General features: G+C 32.0%; 1 protein-coding gene across 1 annotated transcript; it reads right to left on the minus strand.

Moving 5' to 3' along the window:
* Nucleotides 1-6,313: 6,313 nt before the first annotated feature.
* LOC134716434 (transient receptor potential cation channel subfamily M member-like 2) lies at nt 6,314-13,487 on the minus strand. Its single transcript, XM_063579431.1, has 5 exons — nt 13,360-13,487; nt 10,625-10,790; nt 7,342-7,484; nt 7,019-7,048; nt 6,314-6,414 (listed from the first exon to the last, which is right to left on the minus strand). Exons 1-5 carry the CDS (start codon nt 13,484-13,486, stop codon nt 6,314-6,316), a joined length of 567 nt encoding a protein of 188 aa, XP_063435501.1. The 5' UTR covers nt 13,487.
* Between the last annotated feature and the right edge of the window lie 14,283 nt (nt 13,488-27,770).

A 27,770-nucleotide genomic window follows, 5' to 3' on the forward strand; every position in this document is an offset into this window, starting at 1 on the left:
ATGGATACATCTGTTGTAGAGTTGTCACTGACTCAGACGTACTTATATATATGAAGAGACACTGAAGAGACATATATTGTCGAAATCTAGATCTGGTGTACTAAAGAAATATTGGCACCGAATGTTTGTGGCACAACATCGTAGCCACAAGTTAACAATTTTTTTTTCTGTGACGTATTAAATTTATATTCAGATCCATTTTGTTACATCTTGTGATCAATTTTATTTGGCAATCGTCAATGGCAGTCAGCAGGGTTAAAGAACATCAGTTGTTCGACCTGTTAGTCAAATGCGTTTTGTTTAAATATACTTGTTCACTTTTTTGGTCTTTTGGAAAATGTTGTTTGTGCTGTTTTTAGACCCTTCTACAACGAAATTTGTTTGACATACACACGTATCAAAATAGCGGTTTTTATCCAACGCAATCATAGGTTTGAACGTAGTTTTCAATTTAGACTCGTTTATATTTTTTGTTTGGGCATGTATCATATTTTCCCTCCGGCTTATATGATCCGTTCCTCCTATATTGTCTCTTAAAATTTAAGAGTCAATCTTAAATTGAGAGTAAATTATATGGCCTTCCAAATACCGTGTCGATCCCTAACATCACTGAAGAGACATATATTGTCGAAATCTAGATCTGGTGTACTAAAGAAATATTGACACCGAATGTTTGTGGCACAACATCGTAGCCACAAGTTAACAATTTTTTTTTCTGTGACGTATTAAATTTATATTCAGATCCATTTTGTTACATCTTGTGATCAATTTTATTTGGCAATCGTCAATGGCAGTCAGCAGGGTTAAAGAACATCAGTTGTTCGACCTGTTAGTCAAATGCGTTTTGTTTAAATATACTTGTTCACTTTTTTGGTCTTTTGGAAAATGTTGTTTGTGCTGTTTTTAGACCCTTCTACAACGAAATTTGTTTGACATGCAAACGTATAAAAATTGCGGTTTTTATCCAACGCAATCATAGGTTTGAACGTTGTTTTCAATTTAGACTCGTATATATATATATATACTCGTAGTTCGCCGTGCATGTATCATCCATTGTGCTTTCATCGTGCATGAATTCACATTCTTTGTGTTTTATTCGTGCATATGTTCACATGATTATGTGCTTTTATTGTGCATGTTTTGTATTTTATCAAATGGTATTAAAAATAAAAACTAGAAGTAAAATTCCTTCTGAAAAGTATTAATCATATCTATAACATATAGCCTTATAATCCATCTGAATATGATGAGGATTATAAAACTTCTTGTGCGTGGGCAAGTATTTTTTGGGAATATGAATTGATAAAGAATAAAAGCACTATAAAATATACTTCAATCGCTTCTCTATTTGCTATTTATTTTAATTAAAACGTGTAAGCAACTTAAAATGTTTATACATAATATAAGAAAAGTAGACATAAAATTGGCTTAAAACATGGACTTATTTATTACTATGCACCACTCTTTTAATTTTCTTGTGACTTAAATTCTGTCTGGTTTACTTTGCTAAATTCAGTTAATTAAACTGAATGAAAATGAAGAATAAAATCATAATCATAGAAGCTAGGGACTAATTTATTTTGTAAACCTACATGTATTGTTTTGTGAAAATTTCAGATACTCCTTCTTAACTATTTTAATTAAAAATTATTGATTATAAGTTAGATTACGTTTGATTTACTGATTTTACAAACCAAGGTCAATGTTATTTAAATAAATCTATAAACTTGAATATAAAGAGGCCGTGCGAAAAAGTAAAATCACAAAAATACTGAACTTAGAGGAAAATCAATTCAGAAAGTCCATAATCACATGGCGAATTCAAATAACAAAACGCATCAAAAACGAATGGACAAGAACCGTCATATTCCTGACTTGGTACATTCAGGCATTTTCAAATGTAGAAAATCACAATTTGTGAAAGCTGTATCTGTTTATACCAGAATTTGGAAATTAAAAAAAAATGGATTGTTTATGGCCGGGTCTTACAAATTTGACACAGAATCAATATTTGTGATATTGTAATACTTCGTTGTCTACCTCACATTTTAAATCTGTCAGTGATTTTTGTCAAATTAATAGTATACAAAATAACTTTTATTAGTTATGTCTGTTTTACATGGGAAAGAAATACAAGCCATTTACTATAAATTAACGTCAAACTGAATTCACTCTATTAATATAATGCATTAACACTAGCCGAGAAAATTAAATGTGATAGTTGAACATTAACAATTGATATACGAATTAGTGATTCCAATGAGTACTCAAATACTCCAGATATGAATATCGAATAAGAACATAATATTTGACTAATCGATTTCCTGTGACAACAGTGGTCCTTTCTTTTCATTAAACAGATTCTCTTTGGAATACATAGGTAAAGTATCATTAAAATACATTTTGAATGTGTAAATAGATATTTTTTCTCATATCTATTAAAATAAAAGGTATAAGTGCCAATGAGACAACTCTCCACCCAAGTCTCAATTTATAAAAGTAAACCATTATAGAACTAAGTTTGATCTTCAACACATAGCCCTGACTCACACTAAACAGCAATATATAACGGGCTCCAAAATTATTAGTGTAAACCCATTTGTCAAGTCAACCAACGGTCTAATCTATAAAAAAAAAAAAAACGAAAAACTAGAAACACTTACGAACGACATCAACAAACGACAACCACTGAACATTAGGTTTCTAATTTGGCCAAATGCAAACAAATACAGCAGGTTTGAACGTGTTAGCTTGCACCAACATTCAACCTAACCTGAGACAGTGGTGTAACAATTCGACATAAAAGGACGCGTGTGTTTTTTCTCAATAAATGAATAGATAATATACTACAGTGGAACATGAATAGACATTATATAATATACAAACGTTATGCAAAGTTAAGTTCTAAGTCAGCCGTTTAGGCTTACGAAGCACAGTCATTATTGTAAACGTAATTATACATGCAACTACATTTGATTTTATATAAAAAATGAAGTTATACAGTTTGTTATGATTTTGTGCCTAGATGCCACTACAACCGTCTGTTTGAACATGGTAACAAATCCAAGATATTAACACTTGAATGTGGTTTACTACACACATATACATCCTTGAAAAAATACTGCCGCAACAATGTAAATATATCTATTGTTTTGTCATTTCGCTGTAGAGACGACTGTTGGCGTATTTTGATTGCAGCTTTGTAAGAGTTTCAGGTTCCAGAGAACATGCTTCGATACATTTTTCTGAAAAGAGAACTCTTTAAATTAACATACATAGAAAATAACAGATTTTTGTTTGAAAATTTAAAAAAATGATTTGCATTTCAAAATCCAACCTTGGTTTAACTGATTCTTTCAAAAAGAATATTCAAACCAACGGCTAATATTTTAATGCAGGGTATCAAACATATAACAGCTGACTAAACAACATATACTTGATGTAAAGGTTTATACCTAAAGTTTCTCTACAAAGGATGGAAAGCAAATGCCTTAAATTTCAAACGTTTACCGCTAACAAATGTTGTGATATATTTGTGCGCATGGAAGAAAAGAATATTACTTGGTTCAAATATATTCAATCATTTTAAATTGATAACAGAATACTTCAATGTGTAAACTCCTATTAAAGATTCCTGAACCATACACATATGTACGAAGCTAGATTACTTATGTTTCAAATCTTCCTGTATCGTTTTTAATGTATTTTCGCAGAAAGTGTATTTCAATACCGATACCTTGTTTATCCATGTTATCGTATCGATTAAATGAACGATAAATAGACATGAATGCATGCATAGGACAAAATCTACAATGATGTCCAATCCAACATTTCAAAGTTGTGAAAAATTTAGGTTCACGTTCGAAAATTAAACCATCTGTAAAACATTTAAGAAATACTTTAAAGTATTTAAGATGTTATAGACCATACAAACCATAAAAACCTGACACAAGCGAGAAAAAACATGAAATCATTCTAAAGTCAAATAGTAATGACTAACATATATCATAGATAAATGAAAGTAATAGTTATAAGATATTGAGGGGTAACCTAAGTTTAACTGTCACAAGATCAAAAATCCATGTTCAATTGCAACTTTTCAACTTTCAACGTCATATGTCGTAAACATTAGAAAAAGAATACAACATTTTTAACAACAAGTTATCAACGGGAAACTTTAACATTAACAAGGAACTGGAAGCTAGCAATTGAACAGCGTTCTTTGCATACGGTTGAGTTGCTGTGGACTACGTCTAACCATAAATAATAGCACTTCATATTGACGTTATACAACCTCGACAATTTAATGCAATATCTACAAGTGTAGATCAGGTAAACCTTTTCCATGAGAAGAGAGTTATTCAAACTCCAAGAGGGTTTAGTTCCGTCATAAGTCATAGTCCAATCGAAAAAGAGATATGGCTCTCTATATGCAGACTGACACAATACAATACACGGAGTGATACTTTAAATGGGTAGCATTACCTCTGGACATCTTAAAAGAAGTAGATCAACACATACGTGTAAACACAAACAAACACACATACACACAACAAAAAACTGTCTTAAAATGAAAACCAATATACTGAGTTATCAATGGTACCAGGTTTATAATTTTATACGCCAGACGCGCTTCATGTCAACATATGACTAATTAGTGACCGTCAGATCAAACACGTCAGAAAGCCAAACAAATTTGAAGAGCAGTGACGACCAAAATTCTAAAAAGTATTGCCGAATGCGGCTATGAAATCTATGTCTGGCATAAGAAAAAATAATCAATAGTATTTCGAAAAATTAATACTTTTGTAGTAAACAGAAAATTTATAAAAATGACCATATAATTGATCTTTATGTCAATACTGAAGTGTTGAATACTGGGCTGGTGATACTCTCGGGAACAAACCGTCCACCAACATGTGACATCGACCTAGTGATTTAAATATTTATCAAAGGTACCAGACTTATCATTTAATACTCCACACGAGCGTTTCGTCTACCAAAAACTCACCAGTGACGCTCAGTACAAAATACTTATAAAGCCAATCAAATACAAAGTTGAAGAGCAATATTGAGAAGCCAAAATTCTAAAAAGTTGTGTATAATAAAGCTAATGTAATTTATGCCTGGGGTAAGAATAAACATATTTCTTAATATGAACATACTTAATCGATTATTCTTCTCTTTTTTGGTTTCATTTTGCTTATCAGAATCTGTTCGTTTTCTCTCTGAAACTAAAAAAAAAACACTTTATCAGATCTTTTGATAATTGCATAGAAATTCAGTCTTGAAAATTTGCCATATGACGCAATATGATTCAACTGGGAAAATTAATATATGAAAAATATCTGTTTGACATAGAATAGAAGAAATTAAAATGAAAACCAATATATTTAGTTATCAATAGTACCAGGCTTATAATTTAATACGACAGACGCGCTCCATGTCTACATATGACTAATCAGTGACTGTTAGATCAAACACGTCAGAAAGCCAAACACGTATGGTCGGACCATATGAGTATACGCATATGGTCATGACCATACGCGTATGGTCCCAATACTCATATTTTCCGGAACATATATACGACGAGAGTTTAGTCTGTAAAACAATCGACTGTAAAGCGCAATTCGAAAGAAATCCATAGAAAATTTAAGGGCCACGTAAGGTAAATCAATCATGCGTAATATCCGGAAATTACTTCTTTTAATGAATTATTCAGATATATCATGTTATGGAGGGGTGTTTGAGAAAAATACCAGTCAAGGAACGCTATTATTTCCCTACCCGCTTTTTAGTTCCACATTTTGATTTTAAATATCCTTTAAAACATGATATTTCTGTTTAGTAACAACGAAAAGACTTTAATTGAGACTCTGTATTGGGAAAGGGAAATCATTTTTATCTTTTGTGAGCTGTAATCCATAAATCCATAAACGTGGGGAAAAGTAGATTCTATCATAGTACCGCGGTAATTATACATGTATGCATAGGCGTTTTTATACATCAAATCCGAATAATTCTCAGGCTCGCGAGAGTCAGAATATATAGAAACAGAGTCAATCGAAATGACATTGGTTAAATAATATGTAAACCGTGTGTAATATGAACAAAAACATAATAGTACTTTATACTTTGTAACAGGAACTTTAAGGTTTACATTAAATGCAACAAATAAATTGTGTTTATCATTATCACTATTTTCAGATAACGATATAATATTCAACTATTCGTAAAACACTCCAATATAACCAACTGTTAATGTTATTAATGTCTAAGCTGGGTATATTGCGTCTGCCTTTCATATTGGTATTCACCACAAGCCATTTAATTCTACTCCTTCCTTACACCAGTCGGCGTAACTTATTGTAACCAGATCTTTGTACAATTCTTGTACCATAAGAGCCCTTAATTCTAGAATATTTGCACATGTTTGTTGTTTTAAGGAAAATAAAGTCCCATTCATGTTCCATGGCGTTATATCAGGTGTATCTGTCGGCCAATGCAAAGTGTCGGTTGCCTCCGACGCCAGGTGAGCGTTGGCAATTCGTAAGTGTTGATGTATTGAAAAATGTCCATTCCTCTTGAATAGCTTTCAAAACGAGTCGATACTAAAATGTGCAGGGTGTTTTCCCGGTATCATAATCTATTCGTCAATAACATGCAACTGACTATGCGGTATGGGCTTTGCTCAATGTTGAAAACCGTGTGGTGACTTATAGCTATTAATTTCTGTGTCATGTGGTTTATTGTAGAAAGTTGTCACACAGGCGGTTTTAGACAGCGAGTTCGTAGACGGTCACGTGCTAAAAACTAATTCGTATTTAGTTAAAGACAGTCAAGTGAAAAACAAACAAATTAGGTAATCAAATAACATTAACATGAATCCAAAAGTTACCTAGTGTTTGCAGTTTAGATAGTATTTTTTTTTTTATAAAAAAGGTTTTTAAGATAAAAATCAAGTTGAGTCGTGTCTTACTCGTGGCGAAACGTATAATATCAACATCTAAAAACTTACCACCTCCTGCATTTTTGATTGAAAAATTATCTGCAAAAAAAGAATTTTGGAACACAAATATAATTATTTAGAAAATAATATGATAGACATGTTAATATAAAATCTGCTTACTCGAGCTTCGAATTGCATCGTAGAGGGAATAAGTTTGTCAGTTTGCTGAAGTTTGATTATAGCTGAGGCATTATTTGAAACTTTTTATTTATGCTTACATTTTGTCATATTATTAATGAATCAATTTGCCGGTTAGAAAAAATTCCGTTCCCTATTTTTTTTCATTTAAGAAATACTCTTTTACTCTGTTATGTTTTATATAATATACCTACTGTAACACTTATATATGCTATTGAAGACATGCAAAAAAATATTGAATGGCACAGGAAATCTTGTGCTATAATCTTTGATGGTTGAAAATCTCCAGTACTTCCACAATCTGTCAGAATTGTTTTGCACCTCCTTGAATCGATAGCTGGAATAAAAACAAAGTTGTAGAAAAGAATATAACTAGAGGCTCTAAAGAGCCTGTGTCGCTCACCATGGTATATATGTGAATATTAAACAAAAGAAGCAGATTGATTCATGACAAAATTGTGTTTTGGTGATGGTGATATGTTTGTAAATCTTACTTTATTGAACATTCTTGCTGCTTACAGTTATCTCTATCGATAATGAACTTGGCGCAGTAGTTTCAGTGAAAAATGTTATTAAAGTTTACAAATTTTATGAAAATTGTTAAAAATTGACTATAAAGGACAATAACTCCTTAGAGGGTCAATTTACCATTGCAGTCATGTTGACTTATTTGTAAATCTTACTTTTCTGAACATTATTGCTGTTTACAGGTTATCTCTATCTATAATTGTATTCAAGATAATAACCAAAAACAGCAAAATTTCCTTAAAATTACCAATTTAGGGGCAGCAACCCAACAACAGGTATGATTCATCTGGAAATTTAGGGACAGATAGATCTTGACCTGATAAACAATTTTATCGTCAGTCAGGTTTGCTCTAAATGCTTTGGTTTTTGAGTTATAAGCCAAAAACTGCATTTTACTCCTATATTCTATTTTAAGCCGTGGCGGCCATCTTGGTTGTATGGCCAGGTCACCGCACACATTTTTAAAACTAAATACCACAAAAATGATTGTGGCCAAGTTTGGAATAATTTGGTCTAGTAGTTTCAGAGAAGATTTTTTGTAAACGATTACCAAGATTTACGAAAAATGGTTAAAAATGTCTATAAAGGGCAATAACTTCTTAAGGGGTCAACTGTCCATTTCGGTCATGTTGACTTATTTGTGAATCTTACTATGCTTAACATTATTGCTGTTTACAGTTTAACTCTATCTATAATAATATTCAAGATTCTAACCAAAAACAGTAAAATTTCTGTAAAATTACCAATTCAGGGGCAGCAATCCAACAACTGGTTGTTTGATATATCTGAAAATTTTAGTGCAGATAGATCTTGACCTGATGAACGTTTTAACCCTCTGTCAGATTTGCTATAAATGCTTTGGTTTTTGAGTTATAAGCCAAAAACCGCATTTTACCCCTTTGTTCTATTTTAAGCCGTGGCGGCCATCTTGGTTGGATGACCGGGTCACCGCACACATTTTTTAAACTAGATACCCCAAAGATGATTGTGGCCAAGTTTGGATTAATTTGGCCTAGTAGTTTCAGAGGAGAAGATTTTTGTAAAAGATTACTACGATTTACCAAAAAATTGGTAAAAAAATGACTATAAAGGGCAATAACTCCTAAAGGGGTCAACTGACCATTTCGGTCATTTGATTTTTTTGTAAATCTTACTTCGCTGAACATTATTGCTCTTTACAGTTTATCTCTATCTATAATAATATTCAAGATAATAAACCAAAACAGTAAAATTTCCATAAAATTACCAATTCAGGGGCAGCAACCCAACCACGGATTGTCTGATTAATCTGAAAATCTCAGTGCAGATAGATCTTGACCTGATGAACAATTTAACCTACTGTCAGATTTGCCCTAAATGCTTTGGTTTTTGAGTTATAAGCCAAAAACCGCATTTTACCCCTATGTTCTATTTTTAGCTGTGGCGGCCATCTTGGTTGGTTGACCGAATCACCGGACACATTTTTTAAACTAGATACCCCAATGATGATTGTGGCCAAGTTAAGTAAAATTTGGCCCAGTAGTTTCAGGGGAGAAGATTTTTGTAAAAGTTAACGACGACAGACGCAGGGCGACGACGGACGGCGGACGACGGACGCCAAGTGATGAGAAAAGCTCACTTGGCCCTGTGGGCCAGGTGAGCTAAACATATGATTTAGAGTTAAAATTCTTTAAACGAGTGGCAAAGTGTTTTATTTATATTTTGTGAGGGAGATGAATCCAAATTTTATACTATATTTTTGGAAGTAAAACATTTATTTCTAATAATCAGATCGAAAACGAGTTCTACATTCAAGAAAATATCTTACATAATTACATAGTTAGTTTACAATGAAGCCTATTTTGGTGTTGTCGGCTTGTCGTCCTGTCTACCTCTGATTTCAGGAAAAGTTAATTTGTCAACCAACAATTTTGTAAACGTTAAATTGTTGACCTGTCGTCCTGTGAATGTATACATTTTTTTAAATTCTACTGTCAACCTGTTAATCATTAAAATGTAGACGACCGTAAATAAAGGCAACAGTAGTATACCGCTGTTCAAAACTCATAAATCCTTGGACATAAAACAAAATCGGGGTATCAAACTAAAACCGAGGGAAACGCATTAAATATAAGAGGAGAACAACGACATAACACCGAAACGTAACACACACAGAAACGGACCAAGCATCAGACAAAACACCACGAGAATAACAAATATAACATAAAAACCAAATACATAAAACTTATTAAACAAAAGAAAAAAGCCCACGAGGTACAATGTACTACATATCCGTATACTCCAGTTGATGTTTAGCCATTGTCATGTCTTCTTGTCATGGAGAATATTCGACTTTGTCCTTCAGTACCAATTGCAAGGGTCTATGGACTTCAAATGTTTTGACCAGTTCCCGTGTGACTAATTTGTGTTTGAGTAATGAGTAAATGTTAATTAATGTTATTTTAATGATATTTGGTTCTATGAATTTTCATAGCGACTATACGACCCCGTCTCTTCATTCATTTTTCATTCCCCTTGAAAATTGTATATAGTTTACGTATTTACTTTTGTGTTTAGGTTGATTTTAAGAAAGTCGCTGGTGATAATTAAATGTATTATTGTACGAGTTTTATAAAAATTACCAATTTTCGTTTTATTGTTGATATTTTGGTTGTGCATCTTCATTTAAATTAATGTTTTGCATATTTTACGTGCTGAAATATCGCCATTCTAATAACAACATTTAAATTCTACTATTATAATTGTCTGCGTCAACAGTTTGTTAAAGTAAATTTATTCTTTCGAAATAACTGCAAATAAAATGCCACACACCATCGTAATGCTAGCTATGGTTTACTCCACTTTCGTCTCTTTAACTCAATTTCTATTACTTTTTTCGAACAAAATGCTACAAAAAAAAAACTTACTACTTGTAACTTTCACAGAAAAGATGTGCTAAATGGTACTTACGTAAACAGAGCAATGATTAAGTTGAACAACAGGAGGTTTGATATCAACATATACATGGCGGCTACTACCATAATGGCCCAGTCGTATTCAACACATCTCTCAACATCTGGGTTACTTTCCCATTCGGATTCAACAAATGTACAAGTACCATTGCTATTTGTGTCTCCTACATAAAACATAAACTTTGATTACACATAACTCGTATTCTTGATAATTTAAATTAAGATGTAGACCTCGCATAGCTTGGTCATGCCTTTTTTCCCAATATATTTCACCTTTCTTTAGGAATATTTCTTTGTATTTCCTTGTTCTGTCAAATGTCTAGAAAATGATTCGTTTGTTAGGAAAATATTCAAACGGTATGCAGCAGATTGCATTTTGAAGAAATTTTCATTGCTTCGCATCACGCCATCTTGAAATCATTTCTTGTCACATTTAGATTCTGATTTGTTGCTTTATGATGCGGCTGATATACAGCAACAACTATTGACTTGAATTAAATAAAGAATTACCGTCTTTTCACATTTAAGGATAAGACACCGAAATGTTTATTTCAGTTCCGATCAAATGTCGTTATTCATGTTCGTTTCATTATACACATATCGCACACTGAAATTCAATGTTAATCTGCAATATGCTCGATTTGTTTTGCTAAACAATGTTTCTATACAATGTGTACAAAAATGCATAATTTGTATTTTATAACTTATGTCAATCTATGCACACCTCAACAGAGGCCCACATCCAGATTCGTTTTTATTTGAAAATGTTTTAATTAGAAACAAGTTAAGTGAGCAAAGGAGTAAGTCAAGTAAGACCCCTTGTTGGCCCTAAAATATAGCAGTTTAACAAAATTGTTCAAATGTTAACTTTTAGTTATTTATCTGACAGTAGAATGCTTCTGCTACATAAATATGGGCTGTGTTTGACAATACAATGCACATATATCGGGTACTAGCACCATAAAGTCATGCGTAATTACTGAAATCTTCACAATTCTAGCATTTTAGTTAAATTTTAAACGGTTTTCGTGTAAAACGACAGTGGCCGCATTCGTGTTCATCCTTAATAATGAAATTTAAGTTGTATTTTATGATAATACATAACGTATATAAAGGTTGAGGATGAACACGGATGCGGCCACTTTCATTTTTGACAAAAACCATCTGAAAATTGAAATTTTTCGGCATATTTGGTAGATTTTTCATATTTGAACTTGAATCGAGTCGTTTTTAATGAATACATCAGTTTAAATTTTTCACATAAACTAAATGATTCAAATGAAATAGACACTTAAGTGTTTACAAAGTGGTCAAAATCTTTCGTCAGATGAACCTGAAATTTGAGGCCAAAATTGGTCCTTACCGGACCTACTTCTTTCAGAAAAACATGGCATTGGCTGTATGATCAACACTTTTACAGTAAATCAATTTCATATTAATCCATAACTTAAAATACAATATGTCCAATACTAAATCAACAACCGAATGCACCCATAAGAAACATGCATACACATAAGTGTATATAATATGCTCTGCACACCTATTAAGCTTAATTGGTAATTTTTTGGGGAAATTGAAAAGAACATTTTGTTTTTAGAAATCATAAACGACAATAATCATAACTTTGAGCAACTTTGACTAGAAATGTTTTTCGAAAACTAAGGATTCTCTTATCACAGGCATAGATAACCCTAAGCCGTATTTGGCACCACTTTTTGGAATTTTTTATCCTCAATGCTTTTTTTTTTTTTTTTTTTTTTTTTAAATTGATACTTGTTTATTCCAAATATTTCCTGTTTACAATTTCCTCAGTTGCCCAGGATGCAAACTGTGGATTCCCGTTTACATTTAAACCAACTGTCTGGGAAGCAGGAGGCTGAAAAATGTGCACTATATTATCCAAAAAAAATAGCATACATGTAATAATACTTATATTCTTTTATGCTTTTCATTTTTTGACTTCTTTGACTTTATGAATATTTTGATATGAGCTTCACGGATGAGTCTTATTAAGACGAAACGCACGTCTGGTGTACTAAATTATAATCTTGGTACATTTGATAATTATGTACGAGTTAGTTCATTGTGTCACTTGAACATCATATTATGAGGAGGAAAAGGTGAAAAATGATCAACATTCAAAGCCTGGTCAGACTGAAAAAGATTTGCTTATTCAAAGTTTTGAAATGCTAGTTAAGAGCCGGTATATACTCGTCTTTACTGTAACATTCAGCCATAAAAAATACAAAAATATATAGGAAAGGGTGGCACGATAATCTCAAATACACTCTATTATATACACATGCATTGGTAAAGTGCTTCAGACATTGTCTTTGTAAATAAACTGTTAGCTATCGACGTTCCATAAATTACAACTTGATATGGAAATTCCTATATAAATCTTAAATTATCTTGTCGTAGTGACATTACATATTTACAGATAAGTTAATCATATAGTTATTAATCTCCTTCAAACAGACACAACAATATACTTGTGTATAAGGTGTAGGGCGAACATGATTACGAAGGTCTATACATTTTGATTGTAGAATTTCTATGTCATTCAAAAATGTGTTATTAGAAATAATTACAAAGGAATAGTTCTTTCCAAAAAATAAATATAAATGCTGCGCCGTCTCTATGTTGATGTTGTTTCAAACACAAATTGTAATGCATAGTTTCTGTTATGATTAATGATATCATATCAAATCAAACCGTTAATAGTGTCGTTACCTTTCAATTCATCAATAAATAGTTCACCATAAAGTTGCCAATAAGGTAATGCCATTATCTTCCATATTCGCCAATGCGCTGTATCGGCTCCTAGATTAGGCCACATGTCCCGATGCTTAGGATACATATTAGAATGATACAGCACGCCAGCACACATAATAAAAACAAACAGGATCCAGCTAAATTGAAGCAATTCTTTCAGCTACAAGGTATAAAGAAGGCAGTGTCAAAATTTGATTTAAAAGACTGTTAAAACATGATTATGGTAAATCTTTTACGTCATTTTCCTTTTGTAAAACACTGCAGAATTAATCTGGCTTTATCTTAAAATGAATATCAATGTATTGATACGTAAACGCAACATTGTTATAGTTATAGAACTTACAGAATCCGTAGCTTACTTTCAAGTATGTCTCTTACTCAGTGTTAAAGACCGTATTGTGAACTATTGTTGCTAACTTCTATGTCATCTATGTTAAAAAAAAGACTTGTTAAGTATAACACATCGTATTTATCAACCATAAAAGTAATCAGTATTGAACAGTAAGGTTGTTCGCCAATTGAACAATTGTATCTAAAAACGAACATACATGTTTAGCTGTGTTTAATTTATATTTTTCTTATATACTAATACCTAATTTGATATTGCAACGATTGTACCAAGTAATTAGCTTTGAACTAATATGGGGGTATTAAATATCAACTTACCATTTTGCCAATCATGATTAGTTTTGGACCAAAATATTTTAAAACCATTAAGCTATGAAAAAATCTCATATATGCTATAAACAATCCAAAGCTGTAGAGTCTGATTTCAATGCGCAGGCCACCGTTGAATATACCAACTAATACTGCCGATATAAGTACATCATAAGAGATTAATGCTAAAACATTCCATAAGTTTGTCAGATAACAATACAATCGAAACCTTTTACGTGAGATATATTTCTATATACCGTCATTATAATGTTTCTCTGAAAAGAAAGGAAAAACAATGAAAATTCAAATTATAATACAAATCGATTGAGGCATGACTATCAAACCTCAAATATACGACATGAAAATTGTTAAGACTTTTACCGTTTAATAATGCGAATATTTTTTTTTCTACTGGACAGATAGTATGATTTCATGTTATGACAATTAGACGTGTTCGGTTACAAATTGTTGTTGTTTATAAAATTTCTTAATTCACATGATATTTTTTATATTAAAATATTACAAACTTTTTTTTTGTCTTTAAATTTACGAAAAATTGTTTTAATCTATAATATATACCGGCGTTTTACGTTTCCGCAAATGGGCATTACTTTTCCACAAAAAAAAAGATGATGTTTCGGAAAAAAAAAATTACGTTTCTGCAAATAAATATCTTACTTTTCCGGAAAAAAATAAATCATTACTTTTCCGAAAATAATTAAAGAATACCCGTTGATCGAAAACAAAGTCGTAATACAAAATAAATATTTAATAAGTTAAAGGTCATCATAACATACAAATAAAATTCATATTTAAAATGTATGAAAACATATGTATAAAAGTCAGTGCTCACTTATCAGATATATCTTGATATGAATTCAAAAATCAGTTCTGGCAGAATATTTGTAGCCAACACGTCGTACTGTGTACAAAGTCCACAGTTGTACATTCACCGTTTACAAGTTTTGTATTTTGTTCAAGAAGGAAGTCCATCTATCTTTCCTTTTCATATTTCCGAACATATGCTTTTACAGTTAAAGTTTTCATCTTTATGTAAGATGTTGTTTGCACTTTCAATAACACAACGACAAAGACAAATATGTTAGGATGGCTAGCGTAAAACTGCTTGTTCAGGTGGATATGAAAAGACTCGGCACCATTCGTTGTTCTCTTTTCCTCGGTGTCAGGAGGGGATGTCCAAATAGTTGATGGATATCTCAAATTGCAATTGCCATCTTTATAAAATTCGTCTGGCGTATAAATAAAGGCAACAGTAGTATACCGCTGTTTAAAATTCATAAATCGATAGAGAAAAACGCAAATCTGGGTTACAAACTGAAACCGAGGGAAACTTATCAAACATAGGAGAACTACGACACAACAGAGCACAACAAAGATTGTTACATACACAGAAATTAACTATAATGTAACGATGGCCATTGGTATAGAATTATAATCCTGGTACCTTTGAGAACTATTTAACTTTCTTTAACAGCGTATTTCTTCAATCCAATACAATTTCTTTAACGTGAAATAAATTTTGCTTTACGCACCACAATTATAATTTTTTATCTTTAACATGAAATATATATTGCTTTACGTACAACAATTAATTTTGTTTTTATCTCTAACGAGTGGAAGTTTTTAACGACCTTGACTGGATAAACAGCCCTCGCACGGTGGGCTCGGTGCCCGAAGGCGATTGATGAGCGTTTAAATAATAGACAACTTTCGAGTTCATCCGTCACCGGCAAAAACTCGTCAATTATGCACGCCTATATGACGTCATTTACCAGATAGAGGGGCTCGCCTGTATCCCTGCACTATTTACTTTCATCAAGCGTCTTTGTGATCGTCTTTGTGCAGGATAAACTAGAAATAATGGTTGCTCTGTAGGTACTTACTGACAATTCCCTAATGACAGCAGTGTTGATTGTCAATTTTGAGAATTCAATTTGCCGAATAATTTGTACAATATAGAATTATAGTTTTCCAACCACTCGCTCAACATTGGAAGGGAAGTGACAACGCCCATAAACGCACAAATGACGGTGATAAAGGCGCGTATAATTGACGAGTTTTTTCCGGTGACGGATGAACTCGAAAGTGGTCTATTACGTGCCATCGGTCAGGAACAAGTGGTCGGCGTCATTTTGGAGGTCGCCATCTTGGTTTTGTGAGTTCTTTATGTTTGTTTACTATTTTTTTGTAATTTTTTCACAACGGCTGCTTTCAGGGTCAGCTTGGTAGCGTTATCATGACCAAAGCCGTGAGGCAGTGAAATGAAGGTCAATCATCTAACACCTAGGATACATCCCTTGGACGTTAATCGGTATAACACTCCCCATCAACAATGGGTTTTGGTGTGCATATTAACGCGGGAATGCGCTTACTACAACGTTTACTGTACAGCGTTGGATTGGTTTCTGTCCTCTCAATTACAAATTCGTTGATCATCTAAACGTAAATCCTCACCGATAAAGGAGAGCTGGACGAGCACGTTCGTACAGCTGTAATAACCGATACGTGACTGGATTGAATGATGATGATAATGAAAATATATTTTACTTTACGCACCACAATTATTTTTTTTTTATCTTTAACGTGAAATATGTTTTATTTTTATGCACCACAATTATAATTTTTGATCTTTTACGTAAATTATATTTTGTTTTACGCACCAAAATTATAATTTTCATCGAAAGGTACCAAGATCTTGTTGATAAATATGCCTTATCAACTTCACAAATAATACATGATGGTCTTGATGTCTTTGTTCTATTATTAATATTACTTTTACTGTTGGATAGTTTTCTGTGATATCCATTTAACCTTGCTCGGTACCTAATCATCCCGTCACTTAGTTTGTATTGTCTTTTTTTTTTGCTGGTGTGTTTTGTATATGCGACCTTTTGTATTTCGTCTGTTCTTATAACGTGACTTTAAAAGATCCCGTCAGTATGATATTGATCTATTTTATGTCATTATGATATATTTCTATTAATAGTTACAAAACTACGTTGAACCACTAACGTCAAAATTATTCAATCGCGTAGTTGAATGAACTATTTGTGGATTCTTATAAATTCTATTTAACTTTTGGACTGTTTAATATCTCAGTCTATTTCTGAAACTAATTCTTACATACTTTTGATTTTTCAACCCTATATGCTAACATTGCATATTTGAAACTTTAAAATTGTTTGTATATACATTGAACGACAAATAAAATTTTCTGACGTCACACACGCGAATCAATGAATGCGTTTGTAGATAGATGTTTTTGTGTTCTGTTGAATTATTCCTTTTGAAATTGTTGCACGATAACCATGTACCCATGTTTTGACTATTTTATTTATTATGTCGGTTTAGTTCACGCATTATCAAAAATATAACGGAATTTGATGGGACTGTCGTCAAAGTGAGAGGGTTAACGTTATAAAACCAGGGTTAATCTACCATTTTCTCCATTTGAAAATGCATCTACCAAGTCCGGAATGTGACAGTTCAGGCCCATTCGTTTTAGATGTGTTTTGTAATTTGAATTTGCCATGTGATTATGAACTTTCCGATTTGATTTTCCTCAGTATATTTGTGATTATACTTTTTTTTTATCCTTCACGTGAAATATTTTTTGTTTTACGCACCACAAATATAATTTTGATCTTTAACGTAAAATATTTTTTGTTTTACGCATCACAATTATATTTTTTTATCTTTAGCGTGAAATACATTTTGTTTAAGGTTGCATTTCTGTGAAAATTGACAATGCAATTTCCCATAGGAACTCCTTTAACGGCTAAAACTGTACCACTTTTACTATGAAGTTTTGAAAAAAAATATTATCTATAATTGAAAGATCATATTAACCACAATTGTTTTTGAAAGGTCAAAATATAGGGCTGTGCGGCATATTTTCAACATTTATATGCCCTGAACTTCTCAAAGTTTAAACCAACACTAAGTTTCCTAACTACCCTTACCTCGAATGAAAGATTACCACAGATTTCAATGTAAACAACATGCACATGTACATTTACTGGTAATATTCCCAAGTTATATTTGTGAGATGGAACACAGAGAGCATAACAGGAAACAAGTATGTAAACAAACCTAATTGTCAATGAATATGCAAGATCTCCCAAAGACAGGCGTGGTATACAAAACAGCTGTATTTACAAAGTGCAACCTTTACGCACCACAATTTTTAATTTCGAACTTTAACGTGAAATACATTTTTTTACGCACCACAATTATAATTTTTGACCAAAATATTCAATTAAATAACAATATAAAAATAAAAAAACGAGCCTTCGGCGAGTTTGTTACAACTGTTAAAGGTCTGTCATCTAACACGTATCCACTCATATCAGATACTTGGACGGTAACGTGTATGGACAACAAAATAAAATATTTGATCACCTGTGTTAGTCTGCGTCTCAAAACTCTTTATTCTATTCAATATTTAGAAACATTCAGTTAAAGAATGATACATTATACTAGATTGGCAATGATGTTAATTGCGAAAAAGAATGGGTTCTATCATTAGCAAAATCAGGCGTGTGCAAAAAAAAACAGCATAAATTGGGAAATAATTTGTTGATAGTAACAATTCTGGTCGCCTGGCAAATGCAATTCAACTTATTTTTCTATTTAAGTTTCGCAATTGTGTATTCATTTAGGTGAAGTACATGCACTTTTCGTTTTGACACAATTGACTTCATTTTGTGATCTCAACCTGTTATGTTTTTTTCATGCCTGTTTTAATGTTTTTTTTGGGTTTTTTTCAACAACAAATAAATATTCTTTATTTATCAAATTGCTTGTTACAACTTTACCTCATTGTCCAAGCTTCAATAAAGTATCCCTGTGAAATACTTTCTGAGTATCCAGGAAAATACACAGAATATAATAAAATATAAACATAATTTTTTTTCCATCAATTATATCAATCTTTTTAACTTTATGCAAAATACATTTTGAGATACTGTTTTGTTATCATTCATAAACCTTCGTAGTTCCTTTATAAACATAGCATACACATCTAAAAAATTTAGTTTTTGCTCTGACACATAGTACGACTTTTAATTACAAAAAACTATAATTGTCAAGAAATAATTTAAACCGTTATATCCTTGATCTGATATTTTGTATGCAAATACTATATGTTTTACCAATACCTTGTTTTAAAAAATTCATTTTTGCTAGAAGATAATGTACTTTCTCCCAAAAATCTTTCAAAAATGAACATGTAATAAAGAAATGCTAATAAACTTCTTCTTTTGTTTTACAAAAGTTGCATTTATCGTTCTCAGATATTTTCCACTTTAATAGTAGCTGCTTTGTAGGAATAATATATTGAAGCAGTATACATCTGAAAATGTTTAACTGATTTTCCTTTAAAATTTTAAATATAAAATCGTATACAAATGGCATCTGTGGTACGTATTCTAATTTTAAATATCTTGTCCAAATGTTGATACCGATTGGCTTTGTATATTTTTTATCTACTAAAGTTTTATAGAGTATTTTATTATTGATATCTTTTGTTTCAATCTGTTTATTTTGCCATCTTAATTTAACCTTACATATATTAATTTTACTCTTAACGGAGTTTTCCTTTTTTAAAACTTGCATCCATTCTTTTGGGATGCATGATTTTAACATCTTAAACTCTGCAATCCAGTTTGTTTTTATAATGAACTTTTTTAAGATAAAACTTTCGGATAAATTTCCTTTACCATATATCCAGAGACATATATACACATGTGTATAGATGTATATATATATAAAATGACTGAATAAATAGTCAACGATAAATCTTACGGGGCGATGGATCATATAAACATGATGCAGTACACTACATAATATAATATATAACAAGTCTAAAAGAATACAACATCACCAAAAACACAATAAAACGAACAATATGTTAGATATTTCGGATAACAGATATCCTTCTTCGGTAATTGCACGATGAAAAATGAATCATGTCAATTCAAATTAAGACTCTATCAAAATCTTGATTTATACAATTTAAGCGAACGCTGGAACAATTTTAAAATTTTCAAACACACCGCAAAGTCTACAAAAATATGCCAAAAATAAAAAGTTATTTCCGATGTGAACTGGCACAACTCTAAATTCCCAAAGGTGTTGACAGTTGAGATGTTAAACAACTGCGTGGAAATACAGTCCCAATAAACAGTTCTGACCGATCTAAACTGGTATGATATTTAAAATATGACAACGGTAGGGCAGTTGCATCAGAGACTGCGTATTTAAACATCTAAAAATATAGTAATTTGATGATAAGAAAATTGAGTAATAAATGTTTACTAAGGTTAAGTAATAGAACGTGGCTGCGTACTTACACATCTTTGCCAACTGTAATCAAAACTAATATAATTCAAAAATTCCTGAAAAGTGTAAGAGTCCAGTACGGAAGCCGTAGTAACTGGCCACAAGTGATGACAGGAAATTAGTGATGGTAGGAAAAATGAGTGACTCTTCTATGTTTTTTCATTAATGCCCTCTGGGGAAACTGTCCTCAGCTTTCTTATCCAAAAACTTTTCCGAGCAAGTCTGTCGGCCTTTGACCAATCCTCGTTGTGATCTATGATAGTGATGGTAAGTTTTTTTAGATCAGCTTGGGCGTGCCCATGTGATCTTAAATGACGACTTACGGGGAGGTCGGGCTTGCATGTGTAGTCGCTACGATGACCATTCATGCGTTTGTTGAATGGCTGTTCTGTCTCGCCAACATACTGCATGCCACATCGACACTGAAGAATGTATATATATATATATATGTATATACATGTATGGTGTATCCAACATGTCGTTTATATAAACCAATCCACTTTTAACCCAGTTCGGGAAAAACAAGCATTTGTTGCGATATTTAATATATTTATTTCCCCAAATAATCTGTTTTCTAATATTAGAAGAGTGATTAGAAAATTAGAAAATGTTGATAAACCTCCTCCTGTTTTAACCCAACTTGAAATTACTTGTAAATAAAAGTCGGATATTTTTCCAAGTCCATCTATTGATTTAATATTATCTAAATTCATGTTAAAAACAAGAAAGTTTTTACCAAGATTGTTAAAATATTTAGTAGAAATAATCTTACAATTCGGCATATTGGTTGTTTTGAATTTTGAGACCCATGAGGCTTTCAGTGCTGTAAAGCTGTAAAATAACTGTCAAAATCGATCATTCTTAAACCCCCTTTTTGGTTTTCTCCAATAAGTCAGTTTCTTTTTACTTTGTCATTTTTTCCTTCCCAAATGTATTCGAAACAGCAGCTTTCAATTTCTTTCAAGTAAATATCTGGCACTTTACACAAAGTAGCCAAAAATGTAAATTTTGGTAATACTTAAGATTTTATGATACATATTTTCCCAACTATTGTTAATTTTCTTGTTTCCCATGTTAAAATTAATGATTTCATGTTATCTATTTTAGGTTCCCAATTTAACTCTTCACATTGAAGTCTACCGTGACCAAAATAAATGCCTAAAGCTTTGACGGGTTTGTCTTTCCAGCGTATGCCCTCAATCTTATCTACGCTGTTTTTAAGAACCCCAATCCAAATTCCTTCTGTTTTATTACGATATAGCTTTAACCCTGAGAAAGAGCCAAATGTTTCCATTATATTCATAGCTTTAGATATATCTCATTTTGAACTACAACACAGAGTTGTATCATCAGCTAATTGTGATATTTTAATGCTATGTGTTTTATTATCTATAGTAACACGAAAATATTTAATGTCTGAGGTTTGCCTCAATCGCTCGGCCATAATTTCGACTGATAAAACAAAAAGTAAAGCCGATAAAGGACACCCTTGACGGATTCCTCTGGAGTTTTCAAAAATTTCGGATACCCATCCATTATTTATTACACACGTCTGTATTCCCTTATATGATGTTTCCATCCATGATATGAATGATTCATTAAAACCAAAATGCTTTAGAACACTTAACATAAATTCCCATTCCAAAGAATCAAAAGCTTTTGTAAAATCAACAAATATTATAGCCTCATCTATTCCGTTTGATCCTGCATAGTCCATTATATCTTGGATTTGCCGTAAATTCAATCCAATAAAACGATTTTTTACATATCCGGTTTGATCTTCATTAATTAATTTAGGAAGAAGTGTGTTTACTCTCTGTGCTAAAACATGAGATAGTATTTTCAAATCTACATTTAATAATGATATTGGACGATAATTGTCTAAAGATAATGGATCATTTTTCTTGAATAATAAAGAAAGAACACCTGTTCGTTGTGTATATGAAAGAAGTTTTTCCTCATGTCCCTTATTTAGAACTTTTACCAGCATTGTTTTACATTTTTCCAAGAATGTCTTATACAATTCTAATGTTAAACAATCTAAACCAGGTGATTTATTTAGCTTCATCGTGTTAATAGCTTTAGTACATTCATCTATAGTAACCTCCCTATAACAAATTTTAAAGTCATTTACATTTATCTCCCTTTCCATAATAGTATCACCTCCATATGTATGCAGTAGATCTTTATCTGGAGCCGTGGTTGTATATAATATTTTATAATAGTTTTTAATCATTTCTAAAATGTGTTCTTGATTTGTTGTTACCTCGTTATTTTCATTTCTGAGTTTGTTAATAGATTTTTTGATTTATCGCTGTTTTTCTAAACCCAGAAAATAAGAATTATTCTTTTCCCCTAGTTCTATTCATTTCTCCCTTTATTTAATTTGAGCCCCCTTTGCTTTATATTCATAAATTGTGTCTAATTGTAATTCTAATTGTTTTATATTGTTTTTTAGTGTTTCATCTTCTTATGTCGTTTTATGTTTTTTACCGTTTCAGATAAGGAGCTAAATTTGCTTCATTTCCTAATCTGGCCAAACTTTATATTAAGAAACGTACCATTTTGAAATCTGCATTACCCAATTAGAAAGGCTGTATTTGTGTCACATTTTAGTGTCACATTCCTCCGTGCAGGGTGATAAGAGAAAAAATGTATTCACGCGTGACATAGTTAACAGGCCACAATTATACAGAATCTTTAATCTTCGTTGAATATGATTTATTATTTTTTTGTCTTTTGATACATCATCATTGATCCCAGGTCAATATCGAAAGTAATTAACTTTAGGTAGTATATCCTCATGATTACACGGACATCAAAAATGATATACAATTGATAACTATTCAAATGAGGGGCGAAGATACGAGAGGGGCGAAAGATACTAGAGGGACACTCAAACTCGTAAATCGAAAACAAACTGACAACGTCATGGCTAAAAAAAAATAACAACATTGGTACGATATCTGTACTAATAAGTGTGTTAAAAGGTTTGATAGTTTACACATTTCACATAGTGATTTCATACCTTTTAGTACAATACCGTTTTTAATAACTTTACTTCTGGTACAGCCAATACATACCACTATTTCCTCTGCAGTATCTGCAATGAACCATAGATAAACCAACAGTTCATAAACTCCAATATCACTAAATGTGTTAATTCCTTTTACGTTAGATAAGAGGAATGCACTGTAAGCTACAAGCATACCCAACATAATCAGCTGCAAAAAGAAATTCGTACAGTTTAAAGTCAAAATACTGAAATATGAAACGACTGTGATTAGTATTTAGTAATGGTGTTCTATGTGTTAACGTACAGGCTTTAAGGTTTCTATCTTTAATTTTAATAAATTATGAAACGATGTAATATTGATATAAAATTATATACCTAACTAAAGTGGCGTCAAATCACATAAAAAATCTAGACATAAATATCAGTACATATTAAAACAATAGACTGAGTGTGTTTGCTTTACGTTAGTGCTAGGGACTTAAGACTTCAATTTGTATGTATTACTGGTGTTTAGAAAATATAAAAGGCAAATTATAAATAATATTGTAATATATGGCTATGTTATAGTTTTTAATGAGGTTGTTGTTTTATTTATATGTATTTAAATATAAAGTCATACATTTTTTAAAATAAAAACATGACTAAAATTTTCCCCTTTTTCTAAATACATTAGAGTGTAGAACCCGGTTTTTAAAAATGAATTGTCTTATGTTTATTCCTTTATAATACAAAAAATGAATATAACAGCTGTTGAGTTGAATTTTGAAATGTAGTTGTATTCTTACATAGTGGATTAAAAACATCATTGCTGGTGATCTCCATGCTTGAAAACAAACTGTTCCCGGTACACCCATGCAAAACACACTCTGTAAAATAAAAATGTCAGATTTTAATATTGTTGTAATAGAAAGATTCATTTGTTTTAAAGTGTACAATCTTTATATGAAATATCCTTTGACCAATATCTCCTGAACTCATTTCATATTTACATGTAAGGACTAGTTTTCTAATTTTACTGAAATTCACATTATGAGAGAGGTAATATCTAACTTTTATAAACTATACACTAACATTTATGTCTTTGTAAGAGACTTTGCACCTTATAAGACTTTTTTGAACAGGGAGGAGTCACTTGAGTATGCGGAATTTATAACACTTTTGGGTCACTTGATTGCATCTCCGGTATTTCGAGGTGATTGTTTGTTTTGTCGTCGTTTTTTTCTATTCAATTTTGATGGACTTTAACTTCTTTTATGACACAATGGTTTCTACCCTTTCTTTTATTATAATATTCATTCATGTATAGTGACAATGTTAAAATATACAAATTGATATCGTTTATGTAAATATTATCGATTGCTCAAAATATTTCGACATTTTTGTAGTATTCATCCACAAAAATGATAAAAACAAAGGACAGTTAGTGAAGAACTTTTCTAATACAATTTAAATATTCTGGTTATTGATAAAATTTATCAATGAGTTAATTTGAAGTAATATATAATACCATGTCATTCAAACCCACATCACTTTGATAAAAACAAAGCAAAATGTCAGGCAGTGTTAACGTGGATGTGTATTTCTTACTTTGTGACATATACTTCACTGATTAACTATCCACAAGACCAACGATTGAATAATGTTTCATAATATTAAAATTTTCCAGTCAAATAATACAAATAGTGGGAAGTGCATGATCATGCGCTATCCTAGAAAGCCATATATCCTTTTGCTGATAGAGGAATTGCAAATAGCGTTGATGAAAATGTTATGATACGATGAAAGACCATATAAAACTTTATTTTCTGACACGTTAACGCGTTGTCCAGATTCTGATATAACCTCTTGTCAGGTGTATCTGTAGGATAACGTATATGTTCTGATTATCAGGTTGTCTATATTATGATATTGTAAAATATCAACTGCAGATTATGAAAATTTGTGGCGAGTGAATGCACCGAAAGTCTTCAAACCAGTTTCCTATTTTGTCGAGTAGCTAATATTTTATAATGAATATAACGAATATCTGTAAATGGATGTTTGCGTAAAAGAAACTAGTTATTCTCTTTCCTACATCAACAAACCGGAACTTGACTCAATTAATTCGGATAAAACTTACAATGTATCAACATCGATTCATTCATTACGACTTCGGTGATACGTTATTCAGTATGGGTTAACGTTCTTGACGACACAAAGACGTGATAAGCAATTGTACAAGATGCTGAGCAGAGTGATACAGACAGTTGGAACACGGAAACATATATAGTTCCGAAACAATCTTACTTTACATGAATACTCGTTTTGTTCTTACCAGAAAACGTAACGAAAATTAGTGACATTGTTACCACCTTTTTGAAATATTGTATAGCAAATAAATGCAGATTAGATTCAATGTACACCAAAAAGCAATATTTCATTTAATCAATTAAACTTCTGGAAATAAAATCTTTAGTAGATACTTATTACGTACATATATGCACATATACGTCACAAACTGTAGGGTTTATTTGTAAGAAAGCATGGAAAGAGGGATAGTAAATTTTATCAGGGTAATTTTTTTTTATCAATTTAACCTACTTGTATATTGCTTCCTTAACAACACGATGGATGTTAGATGTAAAGCGGGATCTGCTCACCCTTCCGGTGCATTTGAGATCGACTCCGGGCCTTGAAGTCACAAAATTTTGCTCAGTGCTCAGAGCACAAAAATCATACTCGAAACACCAAATCCTGTATTTTGATTGGTTGATTCTCGAGTCTGAGTACAAAAATCATGCTCAAAAGTTTTATGACCGTGAGGCCTGGTATTGTTGATGTTCGTGTTGATTTGGGTTTTTTTTTTTTTTATTTGTGTACTGTTGTCTGTTAAGTTGTTTTTAAGTCATCATGACACTGTCAGTTTAATTTTTTACTACTAGTTACAAGTTTCAACTTGCCTTGGTATCATTCGCCTCTCTTTGCAAGTTGAATGATGGAGAAATGATTAGGATACTTAATAATATCAATTTTCTAAAGAGACAGGAGGAACCATTTCCTAAAACCTGATGTTGTAGACCCCCAGAACACAGTTTGTTTTTCAATACTGGTCGAAAAATAAAGATAAGAAAAAACTTCTTGTAAATACTCGTACTTTAATTGACATGTTTGAAAATTTTTTATACAAAATAATTGACAATAACCTGAAGCCAACCACGCCATATCGCTGTTGTATCTTTGTACCAAACTCTATTTAATAATCTCTGTACACATGGATGTCCTACCACATCAATCATTCCATTTTCAAAGGCACATTCTACTGGAGCAACGCGAATTCCCCATACTGTGTCCTCCGTATTCATCAAGCTCATACAGCCTTCATCATTCTCTTCATATAAAGAATTCATCAGGAAGAGCGCTCGCTTTTCCAACAGTCTGCAATAAGAACTGTGAGTTACGGCCCTTGACTAAGGTAGCGGGTTGTAATCAGACAAGAGAAAAATTGTAAAATTCGAAGCAAACTAAAGATTAACTGCAACATATTGATGTGTAAGGTGTATCAAAATCATTTCTTTTGACAATTTGCATGATCTTAATATACCAGAATATTCTTAAACTCTTGGAAAATGGCAAAATCTAACGAGGAGAGCCAAGGTGAAGAAAAAATGGCGTCGTATGCCGACGCAACCAAAACTGATCCAAAGACAACAAGCTCTTCGACAATGACTGGAGTCAAACCAGTCTTCGTTCAAGAAATAGATGTATTTGGTTCACTGACAGATCGAGTCACAACAAAAGCATTGTACCTTACAAATGTTGAAATGTACCAAACCCTAGGTTATTCAGTTGAGGCACGTTCCATCATAGGACTTCAACGAATAAGAGGACTCTGGCGTATATACCTCGATTGTGAGTCCGCTAGAGACCACCTTATCTGTAAGGGAGTAGAAATTCGGGGTAAACAAATCAATATTTACTCTAGAAACCCTAGGGTAACCACACATGAGAACATAGACACTGTCCGATTTAGAGTGAAAGATGTTCCACTGTCTGCCGATGATGGCCAAATATTAAGAGCTCTAGAAGAACGGAACTGTGTAATTATGAACCACTTTAGAGAACGTCTCAGGTATGAGAATGAGATCACTAACTGTCTCACTGGTGATAGAATTATCATATGTCAGGGTCCTTTATCCCAAGACATTCCTCGCTCTATTACTATAGGCAAATACAGAGCCACAGTCATGTACCGTGATCAACCATCTACAAGCAGTCGTCCAAAAAAGTGCTCGAAATGTCTAGCTGATGGGCATAATTTTAGCAATTGTCCTAATGACTGGGTTTGCAAATCATG

Source organism: Mytilus trossulus, chromosome 4 (genome assembly GCF_036588685.1).
Source record: "Mytilus trossulus isolate FHL-02 chromosome 4, PNRI_Mtr1.1.1.hap1, whole genome shotgun sequence".
Lineage (NCBI taxonomy): Eukaryota > Metazoa > Mollusca > Bivalvia > Mytilida > Mytilidae > Mytilus > Mytilus trossulus.

Coding starts and splice junctions, on each gene's coding strand:
- LOC134716434 (XM_063579431.1), bottom strand. CDS start 13,486: ATGTATCCTAAGCATCGGGACATGTGGCCTAATCTAGGAGCCGATACA. Junction 10,791..13,359: donor ATTTATTGATGAATTGAAAG/GTAACGACACTA, acceptor TGTTTTATGTAG/GAGACACAAATAGCAATGGT. Junction 7,485..10,624: donor TTAATCATTGCTCTGTTTAC/GTAAGTACCATT, acceptor TTTTTATTCCAG/CTATCGATTCAAGGAGGTGC.